The 23,928-nt window shown below is 43.0% G+C and overlaps 1 protein-coding gene and 1 pseudogene across 4 annotated transcripts; one reads left to right on the forward strand and one right to left on the reverse strand.

Annotated features, from left to right (window-relative positions):
* Positions 1-161: 161 nt before the first annotated feature.
* On the forward strand, positions 162-14,085 carry LOC144527796 (calnexin-like; annotated as a pseudogene). Its single transcript, XR_013502850.1, has 15 exons — positions 162-258; positions 4,118-4,381; positions 4,469-4,542; positions 4,730-4,788; positions 5,116-5,257; positions 5,443-5,524; positions 5,810-6,002; positions 6,183-6,372; positions 6,812-6,925; positions 7,020-7,176; positions 7,477-7,692; positions 7,881-7,997; positions 8,862-9,009; positions 9,136-9,310; positions 12,678-14,085. The product of XR_013502850.1 is annotated as a calnexin-like (transcript).
* A 93-nt stretch (positions 14,086-14,178) lies between these two features.
* On the reverse strand, positions 14,179-19,648 carry scoca (short coiled-coil protein a). 3 transcript variants are annotated; one of them, XM_078266070.1, is made up of 4 exons: positions 19,556-19,648; positions 16,698-16,769; positions 16,506-16,586; positions 14,179-16,086 (listed from the first exon to the last, which is right to left on the reverse strand). In XM_078266070.1, the coding sequence occupies exons 2-4, from the start codon at positions 16,714-16,716 to the stop codon at positions 15,944-15,946; spliced, it is 243 nt and encodes an 80-aa protein (XP_078122196.1). In that variant the 5' UTR covers positions 16,717-16,769; positions 19,556-19,648; the 3' UTR covers positions 14,179-15,943. The 3 variants fall into 3 exon arrangements, with proteins under 3 accessions (XP_078122196.1, XP_078122203.1, XP_078122211.1); XM_078266077.1 differs by having other exon boundaries at positions 19,560-19,646; XM_078266085.1 differs by lacking the exon at positions 16,698-16,769 and having other exon boundaries at positions 19,556-19,644.
* Between the last annotated feature and the right edge of the window lie 4,280 nt (positions 19,649-23,928).

Raw genomic sequence — 23,928 nt, forward strand, 5'->3', positions numbered from 1 at the left:
CACTATGTCCGCTGAAAATTTTTTTTTTTATAGAATATACTAAAAGTAAGCTTTTACTTTGAAATGCAGCTGCAGAGCGAGTTTCTGATGCCTTAAAAGTGCTCCTCGTAAACTCGTAATTTGGGGCTTTCAAAGTTGTAACTAATGACAACAAGCACATTGCTGGAATATTTGCTGGGATATTGAAATATGAATGGGTATCATTCATCATCCGCTTGCTTCTGTTGGAACACTAACGGAATGGATCCTGTTGCTAAGGTGTGGCTGTGTTTTGGAAGTGAATCGTCAAACGGCTGTTTTGTCCTGAGCATCGTGCATATTCATAAACAAAACTACAACTAAGTTATACTCCACAATACCTATAGAAACGACAGTTTAAGTGGTGGGGATATTATTCAAGTCGTTTACATAGCAACTGTAGTTTAGTCAGCATGAGTCTGTGCAGTGTGTACTGCTGGATTGTAGGGGCTATGAAATGGAAAGGACGAAACTGAGATTAGCATTAAAGCTAAAATAAGCTTTATAGTAAGGAAATGTACTTGGAGATGCAGCATGGGGAGTGGTGCTCATATTATTGAATATTTGAAGGAAACAGGGCTATTGGAGAGAATTTAGTATATCCTAATTTTTGAATTTTGAGTTTTTATTATTTAATTTTTTCTGCTAATATACTGTTCCGCAATCCAGTCCGGTAGGTAATAGTAATGCACCTTAAATTGGTTGCCAACCGCCAATAAAAATCAGAAGAAGCAGAAGGAGAAGCAGCTCCAGTATCGCACTCGTCTCGCCTATTATTTTTTTTAGAACTGACGGGGGCACGTGAAGGCACCATACACGCTCTCCATCTGCGCGATGTGCGCATGCCCATTAGCAGGGACTCGCTCGCGTCGCACTCGTCAACCGTGCACCGTCCGGGCCAAGCCAAGCTGTCATCCACGTTATCTTCTCTAGCCTACAACCGTGTTTCACCGTGTTTTATCCACAACCTTACACGTCGGGCCTCGGTGATACTCTTTAGACATAGCGGTCCAAACGCACAAGATAATTTCAAAGCGGAGAAACAGCGGACTTTATCGAGACATCATTTTCTCTGCAAATAACAAGAAGGCGCAAGGTTTGTTTGTGGGCGCTCATTCATTCTCTCCCTGCGACATCACTGCTAGTCTAGCAAGCTAACAGTTGCTATCCACTAATTTCTGCTGTCTAACAAGACATTTTCGGTCACCCTTTTACTTTTAAATGAATGTTTGCCGTTTGTGTTTTTAACGCCAGGGCATGTTTAACTAGTGGGCTCCTTGTATTCGAATTATATATATATAAGCACATTATTTTACTAGCTAAGCTTATGTTATGCTAACGTTTGCTGTTTATGATTGGCGCTCCGTCCAGTTAGCATAGCAACGTTAGCTAGCGGAGCAGGTGCTGCAGCCAGAGCCATTCATCTAAAGGAGTTTGGACATTGCAGTGGTCGGTGGCAGCCATGTTAGCTCTAACGTTAGCTACAACCTTGTCCTACGAAATTGTATGTGTGACGTTAGTTCCTAGATCTGTTTAGTAATACGCTTCTCTTACATAGTGATACAAATTGCTGGCACTGTTAAGGGGTATTAACCATAGACTGTATGTTAACCAACGTTACCCCAGTATACTCGGACTCGGAGGATTAAACCTTAATGGGAAATAGAATTGGTTTAGTTGGATACATTAAAATAAGTGTATGGCACATTTACTAGTACTTTATTTATAATTGTGGTATGATCTTATATAACGTTAGCTGCTGTGTCTTATAACTCTGCTGCATGGTTTAGGTGTATGATATTACCACTTTGCTAACTTGTAACTGCATCTTTTAACATTTTATCAATATCAACATTATGATTGGCTTATTTTATTTACGCTTTGCTTGTGTCAAAATCAATCAATAAAACTGCTCTTGATCCCAGGGATCAATAAATCTGGTTAATCAGTATAGTTTGGCTGTGTTTTGTTGCTTTGTGTTGCTTGCATGGCTACATGTACCAAATAGTGGATATTGTTGTTGTATTAATCATGTCTTGCTGTTTACTGTTGCTTTGCATAGCTTGTTGTCTTCTGTCTGTCCATTTTGAACCATCACCTCATTGGTTAAGAAACATCGCGCCAAACTGCAGTTTAAAATTAGCCAGCTGACTGATTTAAAGAAATGTTGATTCATTCGCATTAAGACAGTGGCAACTGTTCAGAGATGCCTTGTTAGACTTTGGCCACAACCAGATTCATCCTCCAAAGGGAGACCATACCTATATTACTGTTGGATTGACAGCAGGAAGGATATCTTCAGGATGTCACTTCAATTCATAGGCAGTTACTTGCTTATTGTGTCTGACTGCTGGGGTTACATGAGTTCCACATTGCTGTTGTTGAATCCTGTCTCTGTTTAGTCAGCAAGAAAGGCTAAACTGATATGTTTCACGAGGAGGAAAGGCTACAATTTTAATAAATATGTCTGAGAGGAATGGGGAATTTTTAATTTAAGATTCTTTTTGGGGCATTTTATTTGATAATGATAGTGGAGAGAGACAGGAAATGTAGGGAAAGAGAGTATGGGAAAGACATGCTGCAAACCATCTGGCCAGCCGGCAATCGAAACGTGCTCGCTGTTCAGGGCACCCTAACCACTCATCTATCGCCCAGCAATATTGAATTTCGCACTGTTTAATTTAAAATTGATGCATTAACCTTTTACGTCCCCTCACAGTTGTAACCATTGCCCCAGGTCACTTTCCCTGACATGTTTTATAGACGTGTCCTGTAGAGCTGTAGGGCTGTGGGTAGATCGGACTGATATGGGATTTTTGAGACTGATTCAGTTGCATTGCTTGCTATCAGACGAAAGATGAGCAACATTTTAAAGCTTTTGAAGATAACATAGCTCTTAATAGTGCTTCCGGTTTATCATCTCTCCCATATGTGTATCATCTGATCCCCCTGTGCTCTGATGTTAGCAAATGGAACAGCGGCAGTATGGGAATTAAGCTAATTAGGAATGAAGGGAAGCGTGCTGCTGTGCTGCCTGCAGTGATGCTTTTCAATTCCTGCTGCTCACAAAAGAGGGAGCAGGTGTGGCCTGATCAATAGATCATTGGGTTGTTGTTTGGTGTAACAGATATCTGAATTGTACAAGCAGTTCAGCAGGGTTAGATTTCAAATGCATATTAGGACACACACACACAAATGGATGGATGTTTGGGGAAGGAAAGGGTATACACTCACCTAAAGGATTATTAGGAACACCATACTAATACCGTGTTTGACCCCCTTTCGCCTTCAGAACTGACGTTGTGGCATTGATTCAACAAGGTGCTGGAAGCATTCTTTAGACAAGTTGGCCCATATTGATAGGATAGCATCCCCCACACCATTACACCACCACCACCAGCCTGCCCAGTGGTAACAAGGCATGACGGATCCTTGCTTTCATTCTGTTTACGCCAGATTCTGACTCTACCATCTGAATGTCTCAACAGAAATCGAGACTCATCAGACCAGGCAACATTTTTCCAGTCTTCAACTGTCCAATGTTGGTGAGCTCGTGCAAATTGTTGCGTACCTCGGTTGTAACGAGTGGTTATTTGATTCAAAGTTGATCTTCTATCAGCTTGAATCGCTCGGTCCATTCTCCTCTGCTAGCATCTGCTTATAAGGAGTCATGTCTTTCTGATTTATCTGGTGGGAATGTTACAGCAAAGAAGTGGAAGACTTAAAGGTTTTGTGAGGAAAAATGGGAGATAAGGATGTGATCTGAGGATACAGGCTCTACATCAAGTAGCACTGTGTACTAATGTGACCTCAATCTTTTTTTAGTTTTTTTCTCTCACCCTCCTGTCCCTCCATCCTTTTACGCACTAGAGTTCTCTATTTATATCATTGATGCCCACACACACACACACACACACACATACACACACACACACACGCACGCTTCTCTCCATAAATAACATCTCACACCTGCCTCTTCTCCCTCATCCTCCTATACTACGGCCCTCCTCACACCATGCTCGTCTCTGACGCCCTTATCTCACACTCTGTCCCCCCCCCCTGCTATCGCAACACCCCCTCTCTACCCTCCCCCCTACAGATGACGTTGGACAGGGGTTGGATGTGGCGCGTGCTGCTCCTCTCCTCCCTGGCTGTGTCAGCCGTAGCGGCCCAGGAGAAACAGTTGGAAGTTGATGTTTCAGACATCGATGAAGATGCGGCGTTGGATGAGGAAGAACTGGAGGTTCTGATGGCAGAAGAGGAGGAGGCAACGGTGATGGATGAAGACCACCACGATGAGACTGTCGACACAGCAAGTGGGAAGGCTGGCAAGGCTGAAATGGATGCAAATGTCTCTTTCCAGGTCAGGAATGGGTCGTAGGTTCAGCTAAAGGTCATAGGGAAAATGGCCCGTAGGTCGACTTCTAATGTATGGGTTTTGTCCCCCCAGGTTACATACAAGACTCCTGTTCCCACTGGAGATGTATACTTTGCAGAGACATTTGATGATGGAACACTGGACAGGTATAGCCTAATACATTTACCACCAAGGGCTGCTAAAAAAAAATACAGCGTAAATCTTTGATGCATGCTAGGATACATGAGCCTGCGATGTTATTGAGTGGCCAGGATAAACTTACACAATCATTGGTTGTAGTGCGTTTGTGTGTGTATGTGGAAGCTAAGAGTTTTGTGACGTTGATCCCCGCAGTTGGCAGCTGTCGAAGACGGTAAAGGGGGATGCGGATGATGACATCGCCAAATATGACGGTTTGTAATTTCCAACATTCTTTTATTGAACAAATTGAATATTGAATTGAATTAAAATGCCATTTTCTACTGATCAAAAAAATCTCGGGGTGTCTGTCGCGATATGTCTCAGCCTTTTGGCAATATGTGTATTGCGGCGGTTAATATTGCGATGGCGATAACGACACGATATATTGTGCAGCCCTAAAACGGACTCACTGTGGCAACATCATTTTCTTTTATTTATACTTATACAGTGTTTGCAATTTTCTGCTGTCTCAAGCCGAGGCTCCGCAACCACACCATGCCCGTGAAAATAAATGTTGAATGTGTCCATTCGGGCTGCAGGGAAGTGGGCTGTGGAGCAGCTGAAGGAGAACAAAGTTCCGGGAGACCAGGGTCTGGTGCTCAAGTCCCGGGCCAAACACCACGCTATCTCCGCAATGCTGAACAAACCCTTTGTCTTCAAGGATGAACCTCTGGTCATACAGTGAGTTTAAACGTGCACATAAAGGCGATCTCATTTTTCTTCACGTAAGTCGACTTTTTCCGTGAGCTACAGTGGTTAGTGGCTGTGCAAGTGAGACATCTGTCCTCTGCATTTTACAGTTGATAAAACCTTGTGAAATAATGTGACCCGACTTGTTACATTGCTCCGTTGTGTTGTGGTTGCAGGTATGAGGTGAATTTCCAGAATGGTATCGACTGTGGTGGAGCATACATCAAGCTGCTTACAGACACTGGCAATCTAAACCTGGTTGGTATACATGTTGTAATTCTACCTTACTCCATTTATAAACGGTAGAGTTTTGATGTGCACAGGCCAATTGTTAGCCATTTATATCCAAATCATCTTACAGTGGAGCAAGTACTTAGGTTATCTGTGTTAGTATTGGTGGAAACAGAATCCAAAACCTTCAGCGCATTCCTCCTCTGTCTTGTGTACGTGTGGTAGACTTGGGTAAAGGTTGTCCAAATTTAAACCAAATGGACTTACTCTATTTACTCTTTAAATGAAACTCTTGTTTGTACTGCGCCGTAGGAGCAATTCCATGACCGTACACCCTACACCCTCATGTTTGGACCAGACAAGTGTGGCGAGGACTACAAGCTGCACTTCATCTTCCGCCACCAGAATCCTCTGAACAAAGACATGGAGGAGAAGCACGCCAAGAGGGCTGATGTCGACCTCAAGAAGTTCTACACTGACAAGAAGACTCACCTCTACACTTTGGGTACAGAGACAGCTTTTTATATCTGTCTGGCACGTGTCTCTTATATGTAATACCTTGCATACCACACTGGAGCTTAATAACTTCAATTTCCCGTGTACCTGCATATCCTTCTGGGCTTTCATAAAATGTGCATTTCTGATTTTGCTCACACATTCATTCAGCATTTTCCCCTGTTGTCAGTCCTGAACCCAGACAACAGCTACGAGATGCTCATCGACCAGTCCAGTGTGAGCCGCGGCAGCCTGCTGCACGACGTGGTGCCTCCAGTCAACCCAGCCAAAGAGATCGACGACCCAAATGACTCCAAGCCAGAGGACTGGGACGAGAAGGCCAAGATTCCTGACCCCGAGGCTACCAAGCCCGATGACTGGTGACTACAACCCCCATACTACTGGAGGAGATAGTACAGGTTTTGATGCAGACCGGATATGTTTAAATGTTTTGGCCTCAGCGACTTAGTTATTAAGTGTGTGTGTGTATGTGTCTTTTTCTCTCTCTCTCTCTCTCTCTCTCTCTCTCTCTCTCTCTCTCTCTCTCTCTCTCTCTCTCTCTGTGTGTGTGTGTCTCTTTCTCTCTGTGTCTCTTTCTCTCTCTGTGTGTGTGTGTCTCTTTCTCTGTGTGTGTGTCTCTTTCTCTGTGTGTGTCTCTTTCTCTCTGTGTCTCTTTCTCTCTTTCTGTCTCTCTCTGTCTGTCTGTCTGTGTGTCTCTCTCTTTCTGTGTCTCTCTGTCTGTCTGTGTCTGTCTCTCTCTGTCTGTCTGTCTCTCTCTCTGTCTATGTCTCTGTCTCTCTCTGTGTGTCTGTGTCTCAGGGATGAAGATGCTCCAGCAAAGATTGACGACCCTGACGCTTTGAAGCCAGAGGGCTGGCTGGACGACGAACCAGACTTTGTCGCCGACTCTACTGCTGAGAAACCAGAAGACTGGTAAAAAAAAAAAAATAATCAACACATTCACCAAACAACCCATGATGTTACAGTGAGGAAATGACCCAGGCTGACAGCTCTCCACTGTGTGCAGGGACGAGGAGATGGATGGTGAGTGGGAGGCCCCGCAGGTTCCTAACCCAGCCTGTGAGACGGCCCCCGGCTGTGGGGAGTGGAAGCGTCCCCAGATCAACAACCCTCAGTACAAGGGCAAGTGGAAAGCCCCTCTGGTGGACAATCCCAACTACCAGGTAACTATAACTAAACCCAGGTACTATCAGGCTGCGTTGGGCTTATTAGAGCTTTATTTACTACATGGGTCAGAAAAATCTAACTTACACACTGGTATCTGATCAGTCCATTTCTCTTATATTTATTGTCCCTAGCTTTTTTTCTTCTTCAATGAATGATGAGGTGCACACTACAGCAAGACCAAGAGTTTACTCTCTGTGTTACTTGCAGCACCTCTAACCTGTCCTGTTGGAGGTTGCTACAGTATGTTTGTGCACCACCTTGATTGTTTTCCTCTACAATCTTTGTCTTCTCACAAGGGAGTCTGGAAGCCGCGTAAAATCGATAACCCGGACTATTTTGAGGACCTGCAGCCGTTCAGGATGGCACCTTTCAAGGCCGTGGGCTTGGAGTTGTGGTCCATGACCTCGGATATCTACTTTGACAACTTCATCATCACCTCGCACAAGGAGGTGGCCGACCGCTGGGCCTCTGACAGCTGGGGGCTGAAGAAACTGGTGGCCAGCGCTAACGAGGTCAGTGGGGTGTCGTGTAAGGGCAACAGGACCATAGAGCAGCGCCCTAACAGACTCTCACATTGTCACTGTGTGCATATAATTTACCACAGGGCTGTCAGTTTGTGTGAGGGGAAAGGCTCACAAAGGCTCACTATTTGCTCTTGCCCTCTGGTCCCTTGTCTTTCCTCGCCCCTCAATCCCACCAGCCGGGGATTTTTGCTCAGCTGATGATGGCAGCAGAGGAGCGCCCGTGGCTCTGGGTGATCTACATTCTGACGGTCGGCCTGCCCATAGGACTGGCTGTGCTCTTCTGCTGGCCAAAGGTACTGTGAAGCTAATGAGTCCATTTAATGCTATGTTTCTGATCGCTGGTTTATGCAGCAGCACACCCTCTAAACCTGACAGTGTTTAGAGCTTTAACAATTCAAAATGTTGCTTTACAATTAAAGGTGCAGTAGGTAAGACTTATAAAACTAACGTTCTGTCATATTTGCTGAAACTGACCCTATGTTCCAGTAGAACTACATGAAGCAGGTCATTTAAAAAAAAAAAATCCGGCTCCTCTGGCACCACCTACAGCCTTTTAGTGTGATTTACGAAAATCCACCGCTCCCTGTTCAGATGCACCAATCAGAGTCGGGGGGGGGGGGTGTCTTACTGCGTGTCAATCACTGCTCATGCACACGCATTCATTCTCCCTTGTGGGGGGAGGGGCTTAGGAGACCTTTTTGGGCTTTAACAGAAAGGAGGGAGGGACTGAGAAGTTGTCAATGACCTGGATCTTCGCAATCCTACCTACAGCACCTTTAATTGTCTCAGAATTAATTGCGATTAACAATATAATTGTCTCTTTCAGTCAAATTTTTAAAAATATTTATTTATGCATTCCTTTTTCAAACATAGTTTTGAATGAATCCCAGCATACATCTTTTGGTTGTACCACTGTTATGTGACCCAGATAATGTAGTAACACAGGTACACAGCCTATGAAGTAAACCACGCCTCTTTACTATCATAAAAACAATGGATTTTTACCATGATTACCATCAATATCCATACCTCTTAGCACCTAACGCAGCTAATGTTAGCAATGAATTGCGGTTAAACAAAGAAACGGCGAAATAGCAATTAGACAATGATGTCGTCATTGTTACAGGCCTAACTGTGATCTCCTGTTTGTGTCATAGAAGTCAGACGACGACTACGTGTACAAGAAGGTGGATCCTGCCCGGGCCGATGTAGAAGAGGAGGACGAGGAGGACGAAGAAGAGGAGGCAGCAGCAGCGGATGAGGAAGACAAAGCGGCCGAGGCTACACGCGGAGCAGCAGCTGCAGGTTAGAGGGCCAAACGCAGGGCATCACACACTCCTCTGTATCGATCAGAGTGTTGTACTTTTACTGCCACATTGTTCTAGAGGCGTATTTCCCACGTCCTCACCTTTACTCTACCGCTCTCCAAAGCAACAGGAGAGGCAGTGGAGGAGGACGATGAGGAGGATGAAGCCGATGCGGCAGGGGACAACCTAGAGGGGGGGATGACGACGACGATGACGAGGAGGAGGAGGAAGAAGAGGAAGAGGAGGAGGAGGAGGGAGGAGAGGAGAGCAAAGCTCCCGAGAGAGTATTAGAAGAGGAGGTTGGTGTCTTTGGGAGTTGTTCTTACCCATAGCAGCATGAGCTCATGGTGTTGGTAGATAATATCTGGGGGTTCATGTTCGCTCTCGGAATTAATACTTGGAACCAGATCCTCTGATTGAACCACCTTCTTTTTCTTCATTTTATCCAACATCCATCTGCTTCAGGGTCATCATTGTTGTGTGTATGTATGTTTTAGTTTAAAGGAATGACTGAATTCATTTAATACAGTTTGAATGTTTGAAGCCTTAAATACAGCCAGAAACACTGCCTTTCCATTTTCCATGCGTCTTTAAAACTCCCCCAGTAACAAAATGCATTGCTAATGCAAAACTTCACGGATACAGTGGCACTCATAAGTTTATGAACCCATGCTAAAGTTGACTTAAAAAAAAAGAATAAAAAAAAAAATCGTCTTTTGGAAATTGATCTTAATGCCTTAATTAAAAAAATGAGGAAAAATCCAACCTTTTAAGGACACCAATTGTCTTTGTGAATGAATAATGTATCGTGAATAAATAAATGTTCTTCCTTAAAATACAGGGGGCATAAGTAAGTACACCTCTATGTTAAATTCCCATAGAGGCAGGCAGATTTTTATTTTTAAAGGCCAGTTATTTCATGGATCCAGGATACTATGCATCCTGATAAAGTTCCCTTTGCCTTTTGGAATTAAAATAGCCCCACATCATCACATCCCCTTCACCATACCTAGAGATTGGCATGGGGTACTTTCCATAAGATCATCTCTCAGTGCAAATCAAACCAGCTATTAGGCTAACTGAAATAAAACCATGCCAATGGATTTTTCCTCTTTTTTTTTTTTTTAATTAAAGCATTAAGATCAATTTCCAAAAGATGTTTTTTATTCCCTTTAGCATGGGTTCATAGACTTATGAGTGTCACTGTATATATGAGCTAATCAAATAAGACTATTGATATGGTTACAGGAACTAAAGTGAAATAAAAATCCTTTTTTAATTTATTAAAAATGTTTATAATTCTTCGCCTATTTCCTTAAGTGACCGATCGAAGTTCTACCAATACGTGATCTAAGAAATTCTAAATATATAGAATATATTTGCACTAGAATATACAGACTTTCACAGCAATGGCACTTGGAGGTGTGACGAGATTGTAACTGTACAATGTATTTCGTCGAGGCTAAAAGTTGTCTCGCGATATCGGCACGCAAGAGCAGAATTACGTCGGTACTAACGAGGACCAACTGACGTTAAATCAATCGGTGGCCAATTTCGGTACCTCCGAGCGCGTAAGCGCGAGCTTCTCTGTCCTCTCTGCTGTTTCACAGAGAGCGGGGCTCCGACACACACACACACACACACACACACACACACACACACACAGAGGTGCGGTGCAGAGGGAGCGAAAGTTACATTGCCTCTGCAGTTTGTTCAAGTCAAAGTGAGACAGGGTGAAGCGGACACAAGGGTGGTTACAGTTTTCAAAAGTTGCAATATAATATAATAGCTGTTTAACTTCCGAGACAGACAGGTGTTCTCCATCGCTCTGGTGACTAACGGGCACAAGACAAAAGCGTTCTTATGCCCTGGTGACTGACTGACAGGCTGAGGTTGTAGGGCAAGGCAACTTTATTTCTACAGCACCTTTTTAGCAACAAGGCAATTGAAAGTGCTTTGCGTAAAACAAAGAGCAAATTAAAAACGATCATGAAAATAAAACTGACTAAAATAGAATAAGATACAAATACAAGAATACAAGTTATAGTGCAGTGTAAGAAATGAATAATTATTTGATTTAATAGGTTGTAGGGACGGGTTTGGGAGGAGAGAGGGACGCCTCAGTTATTAGGTCTGAAGAGGTTAGTAGATATACAGGAGAGAAGCCAGTTGAGTTTGTGGAAAAACCTTTCACCTTTCAATTGAAGGGGGAAAAAAGTTTCCTTTTTAAAAAAAAAGGGTTAAAATCTGGTCTTGTCTCGTTCTCATTAGCCCAATCGCGTGTCTCGTCACACCCCTAATGACACTCCGTCTGTCAGAGTCTGTCAGGCCCAAAAGTGTGAATTGGCAGCCACTCTTGCTTTAACACACGTGATGTGTTCTGAACACAGAGCTAGAACGTCATGTTTTTGTATTGAAAAACAAAGGTCACAGCTCATCACGAACTGTGGGCTTGTTCAACACTGTTGTGACAAGACGTACGATGTTCTGTTAAGCACGTGTAGGCGAACTGGCCCCACGTCTGCAGGTTATTAAAATGTTGTAATCAGGGGTCGATGGATCAATACCTGAAGTATCAGTACTACTATACAAAGTCTTGAGTCATTAGGATTGATACAACAAAGGATCACTGTAATGGCGGATCATGTTCTGCACACACAACTCTTGTTAGTGCTGCACTCCTAACTTTTCTGCTGTGGTTGTGTGAAGCGATCGCCGCATTAGTTTTCAACATTTGCACAATACACGTTTATTATGTCTCCATAAAAACGGTCTTGTGTGCACATGCATATAAATAATCGTAATTAACAGAAAATGGTCAAATAAAATGCTTAATGTTTTGGAAAATCTCCCAGTGGTATTGAAAATGAATTTAGCAGTAACCTATTAATGATGCATTCACCTCATGAATCACGATGCATCGCTTTCCCCTGCAAGATGGTACACAAGCGCTGTCTTCTCTCTTGGTGGTTTAGATTTTACTGGGTCTCTGATAACCTGTCGCGCCCGATGGTTTGGTTTAACACAGAACCATCTGAGTAGCGCCATTGGAAGCTGTTTGGGAAAGGGCAGGCGCTCTCCAAAAAGTACCTGGCAGGTGATTGGATGAACCATCTGTCTATCCCGTTTGCCATTGTTGTTGTTTTTTGAACGCCCAGTGGAGGCCGTCATACACACCTAAACCACGCCCGCAGCTGCCAGTAGCTCCTCTCTGGAGGCTGACTGGTGCAGTAAGCGGTTAGTTCAGACACAAACGCATTAGGTTGGAGCCTGACAAGTAGAGCTAGGTATCGTTCAAAACCATTCGGTACCGGGCGCCTTGGTAGCTCACCAGCTAGCCAATCACAAACATCATCAGATCTTGCGGATCATTCACTCCCCTCCCTTCAGTTTAGACCATTTCATGCCTCGGCTGTGAGCTGTGACACCTTCCTTGTCCCTGAAGGACTGAAGGAGTCTGGCTGCTCTCGTTTTCGTTTTCAGTGACTTCACTTTTCAGAATGATCGCGTATTTTATTCTACTAGGCATTTGAAAGGTGTTGATTCGATTAGGTCTTGAGCCAATTTAATTCTGGTAATGTGGCAAATGCAAGAGTGATGCTTTATGTCTCTAAATTTGCTTCTTTCTTTTTCTTTTTTTTAATTCATTCCAATCCTGGCCCGCAGCCGAAGGAGGGCGGAGACATCGCCGAAGAGAGCCACAAACAGGCTGTGAGAAAGAGGAGGGTACGGAAAGACTGAGGGGTGAACCCCACACCTACTGTCTCCTTTCTACCCTGATGCGGAGGAGTTGGAAGGGCCGTCTCAGCTGCTGCTCCCCCTCTCTCTCTCTACGAGCGGAGCTGCATGTATTTCCTCCAAACCACCTGGTAGCCTGCAGTCACCCCGGCTGCCCCATCGCAGGACTGCAGTCTCCCGAACCACATCCTGGATCATCCCGTCTCTCCCTCCCTGCCTGCTCATTGAACTATAAGATGAATCCCCTTGGAGATTATGTGCATTTAGATGTTTTCCCTCCTCCATCCTGAGTTTCCACGCTTTCTTCATCCTTATTTTCTCTAAGCCATTGCTGTCAAAACGCCCCATCAGCCTGAAAAAGGCCCGCCTCTTCCACCGCCGTTGCTGTTCTGCTGTCAGTCTCTCTCTCTGAATATATGCCGTCATTGATCTGCTGTACCGGTCTGTCTCCTCTGAGGAGTGAAGGCAGCAGGGAGCGTCTGCACTGCTGTCAGCTGTTCACACGATTTTAAAGCATATCATAGGGGCAACATCTCCTAAGTTACTTTATTCTCGTGTCCTTTGTTTTAAAGAACATGTTCGAGGACACAGTTTGACAAAGTTCCTTCCCCGTTTGAAGTTGTTCAGGTTTTAAGAACAGGCCAGGCGGAGGGGACGCCAGGCTACTAGAGATGGTCCTGCAGTGTCAGGACATTTCAGCTGACAAGTTGCCTCAGCTTAGGTTAAAAAGCTCTACTCTTTCAAAATGGACGTTCTGTGTAGATTTTAGGTAGTTTGTAAGGAGCATTACTTTTGCGTTTTATACTCCGTTACAGCAATTTAAGAATTGAGGATTAGCACAGATCACCCTATTTGGTGGTTTTTGTTTAAGATTTGTTTAGTTATCAATTAAGATTTAACAATGCAGTGTTTTGAGTGACTTGAGGCAGTTTTCTTAAATATGATATGCCACTGGTGTGCTTATTCTGAACCTAGGTCTGTTTGAAATGCTTTACGTGATCAAAATACCAAATGCCTTGGCCATCAGTTGTCAATAAGACAGAGTATATCAAACAGCTGGATGTTGAACCTGTGAAAACATGTCTCATTTAGTCAGCACACGGCAGTGCTTCCCCACAATATCTAGACTAGCTGGAGTTCAGATCCTAGATTATTGCCTGGGGGAGAACATTGATGCTAATTTATTTGTTTTATATTATTGTCTCAAGCTTTTGTAGTTCATGTCCTTGCCAAATTCTGGCAGGTATCCCTGTTTACATTTGTTTGCAAATTGTACATTGCTCTTGAAAATAAACCTATTTAATAAAAATAAAGTCAAAAGTCTGATTAAATGAGACATCTTTCATTTAGAGTGATTTTATTTCATTTTGCTCTCTGACAGATAATGTAGGGTTGTGAAAAGTGACAAAAAAAGACCCAGAGAAAGGAGTGAGGTTATGTTTTTATTAAAACAAGGTGCAGGGTGTCTACACAAGACGGGTGGTACAATGGTGTGTGCGTAGGTGGGGCATATTCAGCATGTCAGACAAAAATTAATAAAATGCTACTGTACAATGTTAAAAATAGCAAAATAACCTTGATAAATTACAGCATATACAGTGTTCATAGCCTCCCGTAATATTACCAGTTCCTCCCATTTAAAACCGCACCACAGTCACTTGATGTTTACACATGAATTACTACTTTCCAGACATTATTGAACTTTAAAGTTTACAGTTTAAAAGGGAATACAAATGTGTTCAGATTAGATGACTTTTTTTTTTAGTTTCCTTTCTCTCTCTTTTTTTCTTTCCCCCCCCCCCATCTGTGGCAGCAGCAGTCTTGGAGGACACACCCTCCACTCTGCTGTACACTGACAACACCAGCCCATTTTACGGTCAAACCTCTCCTCTAGCAGGTGATGTATTCCAGGCCTGGCTGAGTGGATCAATAGCACTCAAGGCCTCTTTACTGCTTGCAGTTAAAGGGCATTTTCTTCTTTCCCTTTCTTCCCTCCTCATCTCACCCATTCAGTCTCCTCCCCCCATGGACATTACAGAATAAGGACACAATGTAATAATGTGGGGTGGGGGGGGAGAGCCCAGCCCAGCCCAGCTGCATTTATGACCCTACCATTTCCTTTGTCACTCTTACATTACAGTTTGGGCCACAACACCAACACTCATTCGTGACGTGACAAACTGAAAGGGTTACACATACTCTCCAGCACGCGACGTACACCTTGTGTCATTGTAATTAGCAATAAAAACATCACTGATGTTAGTTAAGACATACACTTTTTATGGAGTTTTACACAACTCTTAGTTGCTCTGTGCTTTCACTTGCATTGTTGCTAAGCTCTCAATGGTACCTTAGTATCCACCTCCTATTGGTGGAGAGTTCTCGCTAGCTTTATACAGTCGGTTATTTAGTGATTATTGATTTAAAAAGGCATTTCATTAGATATACTTAACTTTCAAAACTTGAACTCATACATGCGATGCAAATGCCGTTTTCATTCTCAGTAAAACTGCTCAAGTTTGTGAGCCTTTTTTAAAAAAAAAAAAAAAAAAAAAGGAATAGTCATGCTTGGTATAGACACGATGACATCCGAGACCTACGTACAAAATGATATACAAAAAAATAAATAATATAAAAATGCTGAAATGAGGTTCAAGATCGGACAGTAGTTGTAATATTTATGGTTGGTTTTCACCTACTTACAGGTCAGTTTGAGACCGGAACACGAGGGGGGGTGGGAAAAAAAAAATCAGAATTGTCCTCAAACATTAAACCAAGCAGGTAAAGCGAGGCTAAGAATTATTTTACAGATCCACAGAGCATTAAGAAACTCAAGGTACAAATGACCCTCGACCACGTCATGTACATGGTCTGGCTGTGTGTTTGTATTTGTGATTAAAGGGTGACGTCTATCTCGTCTGTAGCGTGGAGAGGAAGCTGCTGCGAGACAGACCTGGGCCAGACTAGCGGACAGCGGGACAAAGTCAGTTTAGTTGTTTTTTTTTGTTGTTTTTTTTTTAATTGTTAGTTTTTGACTCAGGAAAGTGAGCTCAGTTACAGGAAGAAGAAAAAAAAAAGAAAAACAACGCCCAGGTCTGCTGAGAAAACAAACCCCTCTCCATGTCTCGATGGTGGGTTCCCTCTCCCAGCTGCTTGACTGGGACCATTTTTTTTTTTTGGTGGTGTGGGGTACCTCACTTCCGTTTGCTCTTGGTGTCAGTGGTCTGGAAGACGCTGGAGGCGGACATGAGGTTCTCGATGTACTGACCGAGGACCTGGTTCTCAGACTTTAGCTTCAGGTTCTCCTCCTTGACTGCGTCGACCCGCGCTGACAGGTCTGAAACCGAGATAAAGAGTCAGGGTTCATACGTTTTGAAAAAAACCTGGAAAAATGTTATGGAATTTGGAGGAAAAAAAATGCAAATTCCAGGCCTGGAAAGGTTTTGGAAACATAAAAAGACCCAGAAAGTTTTGGAAAAGTCATGGATTTTTTTTTAAATTTTTTTTTAAACAGTATAAATATGTGATTAATAAATGTATTTTCACGTCGTCATAACCTCACCGTTCTATTCTGGGCGCGATATTACGATTTTCAGGAATACATAGTCATGGGAAAGTATTGGTTAAAATGCGTATGAACCCTGAAGAATGGGAAGCTAAAACACTGGACTCATCACAGTGACAGGAATAAATCCGGTGATATCTACTACTAGTTGTAGGTGTGTGTGTGTGTGTGTGTGTGTGTGTGTGTGTTACCTTCCAGTGTGTGCTGAAGTTCCAAAACTTGATTTATCAACCTGGTCTTCTCCTCCATCTCCACCTGGTTCTCCATGTCTCCTGCAACAGACACAAACGCCGATGCTGTTCACATGCACTCACGACACATTATCTCAGCGTTACGCGATCACGCGTGAATTGTTTCGCCGAGTTGCACGTGAGCAGACGCACCATCTATGTCGCAGTTCATGATGAAAAGCTCGTTCTCCTGTGTAGTATACAGGGCTGCAGATCCACCGTCCACTGTAAAAAGACAAAGAACAGACACGGTGATTTCCATGAAGCAGTCTGCAGTCCACTGATAGTAGGACGTTGTAACGCGGGGAATATTTCAAAAGCCGGCAGAGATTCCTGCCATGCCTCTCTGTTCATATAAATAACGCATTAGCTGGGGAGTCAGGGTTTCCCCTGAAAACTCTTTAGTCAAGTTGGTAAGCCACCCAGATCCTAGTCTGGATCAACAGAGTACACACGGGGCGATACACTGGTAAGAGCAAATGACGTTTAACCATGTATCCAGCTAATTCAAAAAGCTCACGTTACTGTATTGTATTATTCTGCGGGTTGCAAATGTTCCACCAAAACAAGTTCCTTCCCGAGACTATTTTACAGAGCCGCTGTCGCCTGCGTCCGGAGCTTAGCGCCGCCAAAGACGACTGTGATTGGTTTAAAAATAATGCAATGCAATTCCTATCCTGGAACGTATTTGCTGTGTAGCCAGACCTTATCCACACAGCGCTGTGGAGATAGGTCTGGCTATGCGAGACTACCCAGATCCTGACACATCTTGTCTGGTGATCTTTTAAGTTAGTAGACGATGGCCTTAAAGCGTTAACTCTCGCCAAAATGCAACCTAGGGTCTTTTTGTGAATGTACCCGAGTCAAAACTTTCGTTTAAAAGCGTAATTAGGACGGAAGCGCCACTTTTAAGATTTGTTTTTCGGTCAAATGGCCTTTTGAATGGGAGTGCTAGGGGCACTGCTATGATCACAAGACGGCTCGACACAACATGAAACTTTGCTCCAAGTATGACCAGGGTCTCTACACATGAACTCCAGCATTGAGAACATTGTTTGTGTACACAGAGTTTACTAAAAAAGAAAGGTTTTGAACGACTCACTGTAGCTGTTGGCGTTTGCGGTCGCAACCGTCTAGCCAGTCAAAAGGAGTCGATCTCCGAATGCGACGTAACAGGGAGGAGAGTAAAGATGGAAAGCTCCTAAAGCTTAGTTCCATATAAATGCACGGATAATTTGTTGTTTTGTCGTTAGTGAAACACAATATTGACCTTGTAGTTGAAAAAGGAGCCTCATATAAGAATGACATTTCCTCCTATGGAGTTCGTTCATTCGCATTCAGAGATCGCCTATTTTGGACTGGGAAAATGGCCGATAGCGTAAACAACAACTGCTAATGTGAGTTGCTCAAAACCTTTTTTAGTAAACTCTGTGTACACAAACAATGTTCTCAATGCTGGAGTTCATGTGTAGAGCCCCTGGTGATACTTGGACCAAAGTTTCATGTTGTGTCGAGCCTTCTTAGTATTTTAAAAATAGTGATTTTGATGCTATCATAGTAGTGCCCCTAGCACTCCCATTCAAAAGGCCATTTGACCGAAAAATGAGAATACGGTAAATCTTAAAAGTGGCGATTCCGTCCTAAATATGCTTTTAAACGAAAGTTTGACTCGGTTACATTCACAAAAAGACCCTAGGTTGCATTTCGGCGAGAGTTAACGCTTTAACCAGAGATCTTCAACAGGGGGTCCGCGACCCCTAGGGGGTCCTTAGAGTTACTGCAGGGGGGCCACCAAATTATTGTTTAATACTCTTTAAGACTTTTAAAGTAGGCAAATAATAATAGGTAAATAATTATTTAAATAGCTTAGTATTGTAGGGCACCATAAAAAGGTGTGTGCATAGGCTTTACAGTTACACGTACGTTATTGTAGGCCCAGTTTATTGTGTGAAATAGCATTTTTATGTTTCAATGTGTTATATTATAAAGGTGTATTTATTTTTGATGTTAGCAGAGGTGGTCTTTGTTTTAGGCAAGGTGGTCATAAAACACAGGGAAACCCTGGACAATATGTGAACTACATTAGTATTTACTGGGAACAGAATCACTAGCTAAACATTACTGCCTGGCTTGGATTTGCTAGGCAAAAATGCAACAAGGTCACATAACATGTTGCCAAACACGATTCCTGCTATGTTTACTGTTATCTATGTCATTAAGCCTTGTGAGCTAAGAAATGAAGTGCAGGCATGATGAGGGTGTTGGTAGCTGACACCGCGCCCAGGGCGGCCACAATGATGTGCTGAATGATGCTGCCTACTGCTGCCTGCTTGAAGCCAAACGCTTCTTTAGACGTGGGTAACGTTGGACTTTATTGTGTCTGTATACTTTCCAACAACCTCATGAAACGTTGTATTGCCATTAAGTTACAGCCACAGTTAACGTTAGTCCGACAAAATGATCTCGTTTGACAACTGCTGGTCCTAGCTTGGGTCTAGACACAGTTTAGCAAACCCCATAACATAGGCCGGAAACGTGTATGCATTGTTACTAAACTTGCAAATAGGTTGGCTCTGTCACATCGGGTAGTGCCAGGCACATGTAACGTCCGTATAACGTTAACACTTTGGGATCTCAGCAGACGTGTCCGATAATGGATGCGTAACGGTGTACATTAGCTAGCTATGTAAGCTAACGTTAAGCAATGTGGCTAGCTAACGTTACGTCAACGGAGCTAACTTAGCCAGGTTAATGTCTCACCAGAAGCAACCAAAACGAAATCGTCCAGTTATCTCATATTTAGAAGAGACTGTCTCATAAATACATTTCACAAAGTGCCATCAGCCGAAGGGATGCTAACGTTAACTGTTATCGTCACAAGCTAGCTAACGTCAACTGCCGCTAGCCTTAGCTTCACATGGAAATTGACAGACTGCCTGTGATTTAGCTACTCAAAATGTTCTGTTGCACTAAACAACTAGCTAGCTAGCACCCGTGGCGTTTAAACTCACCTACAGCAAGAAATGGCTTCTCCGTTTAGCGGAGTGACCCTGTAAACAGACCAGAGGCTCGGTGCTGGTGATGAGGAGGAGGATGGTGATAGTGACGTCACTGTATGTGCGTGACCACACCGACCGACAGGGGGAGCAACTAACAGCTACTACACACACACACACACACGAACAGATGCTCAGGCCTTCAGTCATTCCCCCTGGTAGCATATCACATATGCAGACAGTCATAGCAGCAGTTGGCAATCAAATCCTGACCAGCAATGTCATCCCCACCAGACCTTTGTGTTTTTGTTTTGTGTATCCAGCTCTCTTCCTGTCCATCATATGCTGCTGCTTGTTAGCCAAATCAAACCCTGAAAACACTGCTGTTTCAGCCAGTCTACTCTCTCCATCTTTTTCTCACCCTCTCTTTTGCTTTCCTGCTGTGTGTGTGTGTGTGTGTGTGTGTGTGTGTGTGTGTGTGTGTGTGTGTGTGGGGGGGTGAGGGGGTTTGTCTGTGTGTGAAATAATGACCTTCCACTGAATGACAATTTATTTCTCAATAACAAAGCTATGAGTAAACACGTCGAAAAATACAAGCTGTAATCAATTTGCAAGTCAAGATTATTATTTTGAGCACTCAGTCCCAGTTTTCACCATTTATTTAAGAAAGCATCCAGTGAGATTCGTTTGAACAACATCTGCTGAAAGTTGGACCAATCAGCGTTATGGTAAGTTTGCAGCAACAGGAAATGCTGCTTGTCAAAACTCTATACTGGTGGTCGATTTCTCTAGGTGCCTATTTTATGAATCAATGATTCTTCAGGGAGACTGAGATGGTGCTATATAAGCTCTTTTATTTTAAGATTCTGTTTTTGGGGGCTTTCCCCTTTAATATACAGTGACAGTGGATAGACTGGAAAGGGGGAGATAGATGGGGGGACGACACACAGCAAACGGCAGCAGGTTGGAGTCGAACCCGCGCCGCTGCATCTCATCGCACTCATCCAACATAAGTGCGAACGCGCTTACTGGGTGAGCTAGAGGCCGCCCCGCAATGTAAGATCTTTATTCAAAAGACCTGAGGTAGTCTGCGGAGTAACTAACTGAACATGACTTATTGACGCAGTGTATATACAGTACAAGTCATGCATATACTGTTAAGTACTACTCTTAATAATTACTAAATCTACGACACTTTCACACCGAATTGTGAGCAATTCTTCATTTCAAGTGACACTATGTAGCCAAACCTTTGCGGAACGTAAAATCAGAAACTGCATGGCAAATGTTTTCCTCAGATGTACTAGGGATTTTGATAGTTTTTAAAATAATTTGACATTTCCACAACAGCTATTCATTTGAACATTAAAGTCCAGAGGGGTGAATATCCAGTGTAGGTGTAAGAAGGATTTTTGAGTCTTGAGTGAACAAGAAATGACGTGTGCAAATGCCCTTACCATCACTTGCACGCATATTCAAGTGTTTGTTTCATTGTATTGAAGATGTTGGTCACTCACATATGGATTATTGATCGTTTTTGATACAATCCTAAAGAGTACGTACTGTAAGTTCTAACTGTAAGATACACAGTAAAAGCAGCTAGTCACTGTTACTTCATTTAGGAAGGATTTCAACTGGAAGGGATTATTCCCCACGTAAGTCTCGACCTCTTTTTGTCCTCATAATCAAATTTAGTTAAAGGAAAATAAAAAAGAAAACCCAAAAGAAAGCCGTGCAGCCTTGGTAGGAGCCACACCTCAGTCCTTTCACAGCACAACACACATAACGTAACCACTCAGGATTTACGAGCTGGTTTCATTGCCCTTTGTTCAGTCACGTACTTTTAACAACTGCCTTAACTGTATGTCATGTGTTCTGCCATTCACAACAGAATAATAAATATATAATGAAATTATAAGTTTGACTCAATGTGTAGATATTTTGACTGTCTAGACAAATAGTCACTTTACACCTGAAGAGCATGTTTCATATGTACAATTTATCTTTGCAGAGCTAAGGCAGTCCATGGCAGTGTCTCTATAGAAAACCCATATAACTTAGAATTGCACATTTCAAACGATTTAAGAAGAGATGTTGAGAAATGCGGAAAGAAATATATAAGTAGGCTATATGTATAATACTGACTGGTTCCTCAGCTGCAGATAAGCAGGCACTGTACTGCTGTTTGTTTGGTGCACATAGAAAATGGACAGAAAAGGACTAACTTTGGAAAAAAAAAAGACCAAAACAATTGCTTAATATTCTCTTGAGGCTTTACCTGTGTCATCTGCCAGAGAGATGTTAGTGAAAGTCCCATCATCCGCGTCCTCCACGGCCTCTAAAGCCTGAGTCTCCTGTCCTTCCTGCAGCATGGTTATCCTTTTTTGGTTTTTAACTCACAGACTCATTCTTTAGTGTCAGCACTTTCTCTCTATTCCTTTAAACTTTGCACTTGTTTCTTTTCTCTTACTCTTGTTTTTGGCCGTGCCTTCACACACACACACACACACACACACACACCTGTCGCCTGAATCATTCACATCGTCACGGTTACCTGCTCTATCTGACTGGTGGCTCAGGTTACAGAGTTGTCACAGGCATGCGTCGCAATGGTGACCACAGGACCAAAACATAGAGGCAGACCGCCTTAGCAGGGAAGCTATCAGGGGCCAAAGTTTAAATCCCAGTCTGTAACGTGAAAGGGAGCCATAAAGAACACACACACAAACAAACACACACACACACACACACACACACAGTCACACAGGCACACATTACCCTGAAAAGTAAGTGTGTGTGCTGTTAATGAGTTCATATAAATACAGTCAGATGCTCCATCTTTTTGTTCTGTTTGATGCTTTTCTTCCATTTTGCTCAAAAACCAGAACATCACAAATCTGCAGTGCTGTTACACGCATTACATAAATCAGTTATTTGCTATGATTATTCATGTATTCTCTTGACCCCTGTCCAGTGGCTCCCTGTGGCTTTGAAAAAGAAAAAAAAATGGAAATGATTAACGGTTATGTTTAAACATTTTAATTTTAATGTATCATTGTTGTAGGCCTAAAGTGATTTTTACACAGAATCAATTTGCATGACTTTCAACTGAAATATGCGTCATAGCCTACATACCTCTATGGCCCGGCGCCTTATCCTCTAAATGTTGCCCCTCTCTGCAAAGACAGACATCACTATAGTAATGAATGCTCATTTAAAACTATTAGTCATGTTGATTGGCTAATTTAGACTTACATAGGGCTGGGTATCGTTCAAAAACGTTGGATATCGGTACTGATACCAATACCGTGACTTCGAGACCGGTTCCTTAACAATACTTTTTTCAAAACCAATTTTATAAAACAAAAAGAAATTACAACATTACAGCACAAATCTTTTAATTTATTTTTCAGCTCCTACTATGTGAGCCCCGTCTCTGTGCGTAATGTAGAGTTTTCCTGCCTGCCTCTACGACATGTAACGTTAGGTAGCCAATCAGCAGCATTATTGGTAGAAGCTTGCTGCATGCTTATTGGCTCACTGATGCTGATGAGATTTGCTCCTTAGGTATTGAAACTTGGTATTCGGTCTGTGCCTAAAACGTATTGAATTCGGCACCCAGTCCTAGACTTAGTAGACTGTGTTACCTTCATTATAAGGCTCAAATATGTTTTGCGGCTCCAGACAGATTAAAAAAAAAAAAGGCTCTTTTGATAGTAAAGGTTGCTGACCCCTGACCTACACAACGCTTCGGTGCAGTGTTGACCTAAAATGACAAGAGGTGATATGAATGGGAAACCAGTTTCATTGAATCTATGAGAGCAGCCTGCACTCTGGTGGTTAATGTTAAACACTGCAGATCAGTGACAAGTAACAGAGACTCCATCATGCTCCATCTGGGAGAAGCCTGCAGTGACGGTGCAGTTATACACATATCCAGCAATGAAGAAAACTGAGGCTTTCATGGTCTAGAGCTTTATGTTCAAGTGAAACCACTGATACAAAAAAGAATTAGGGATGCACCGAATCCAGGATTTGGGTTCGGATTCGGGCCGAATATTTGGCTTTTTGACGGGGTTCGGTTTCTGCCGAACCGAACCCTACACTTGCACTACGCGCGCTACGCTGGTCGACGTAAAGACGCCGCCGTTGATTACGGGAAGGTGTTTACGTAGGTGGACCATTCAATGCAGTAGGCTGTGAGAAAGTGAAAGTGGAACTCGTGAGCAGAGAAAGTGTTGTTTGGCAATACTTTCAGTCAAAAGAAGACCATTCAAGTCCAGCTACATGTTCAATTTGCAATGCCGATTTGTCTCGTGGTGGCAAGGACCCTAAACAATACACAACATCGCCGCTGTTAAAAAATTTGTGTATGAAACATCCGAAAG

The sequence above is a fragment of the Sander vitreus genome, chromosome 2 (genome assembly GCF_031162955.1).
Source record: "Sander vitreus isolate 19-12246 chromosome 2, sanVit1, whole genome shotgun sequence".
Lineage (NCBI taxonomy): Eukaryota > Metazoa > Chordata > Actinopteri > Perciformes > Percidae > Sander > Sander vitreus.

What these genes read in the sequence shown, in the direction of transcription:
- scoca (XM_078266070.1), bottom strand. An exon ending in ACTTCAGCACACACTGGAAG is followed by an intron (nt 16,087 to 16,505) that starts GTAACACACACA and finishes TCTCGGTTTCAG; the next exon opens with ACCTGTCAGCGCGGGTCGAC.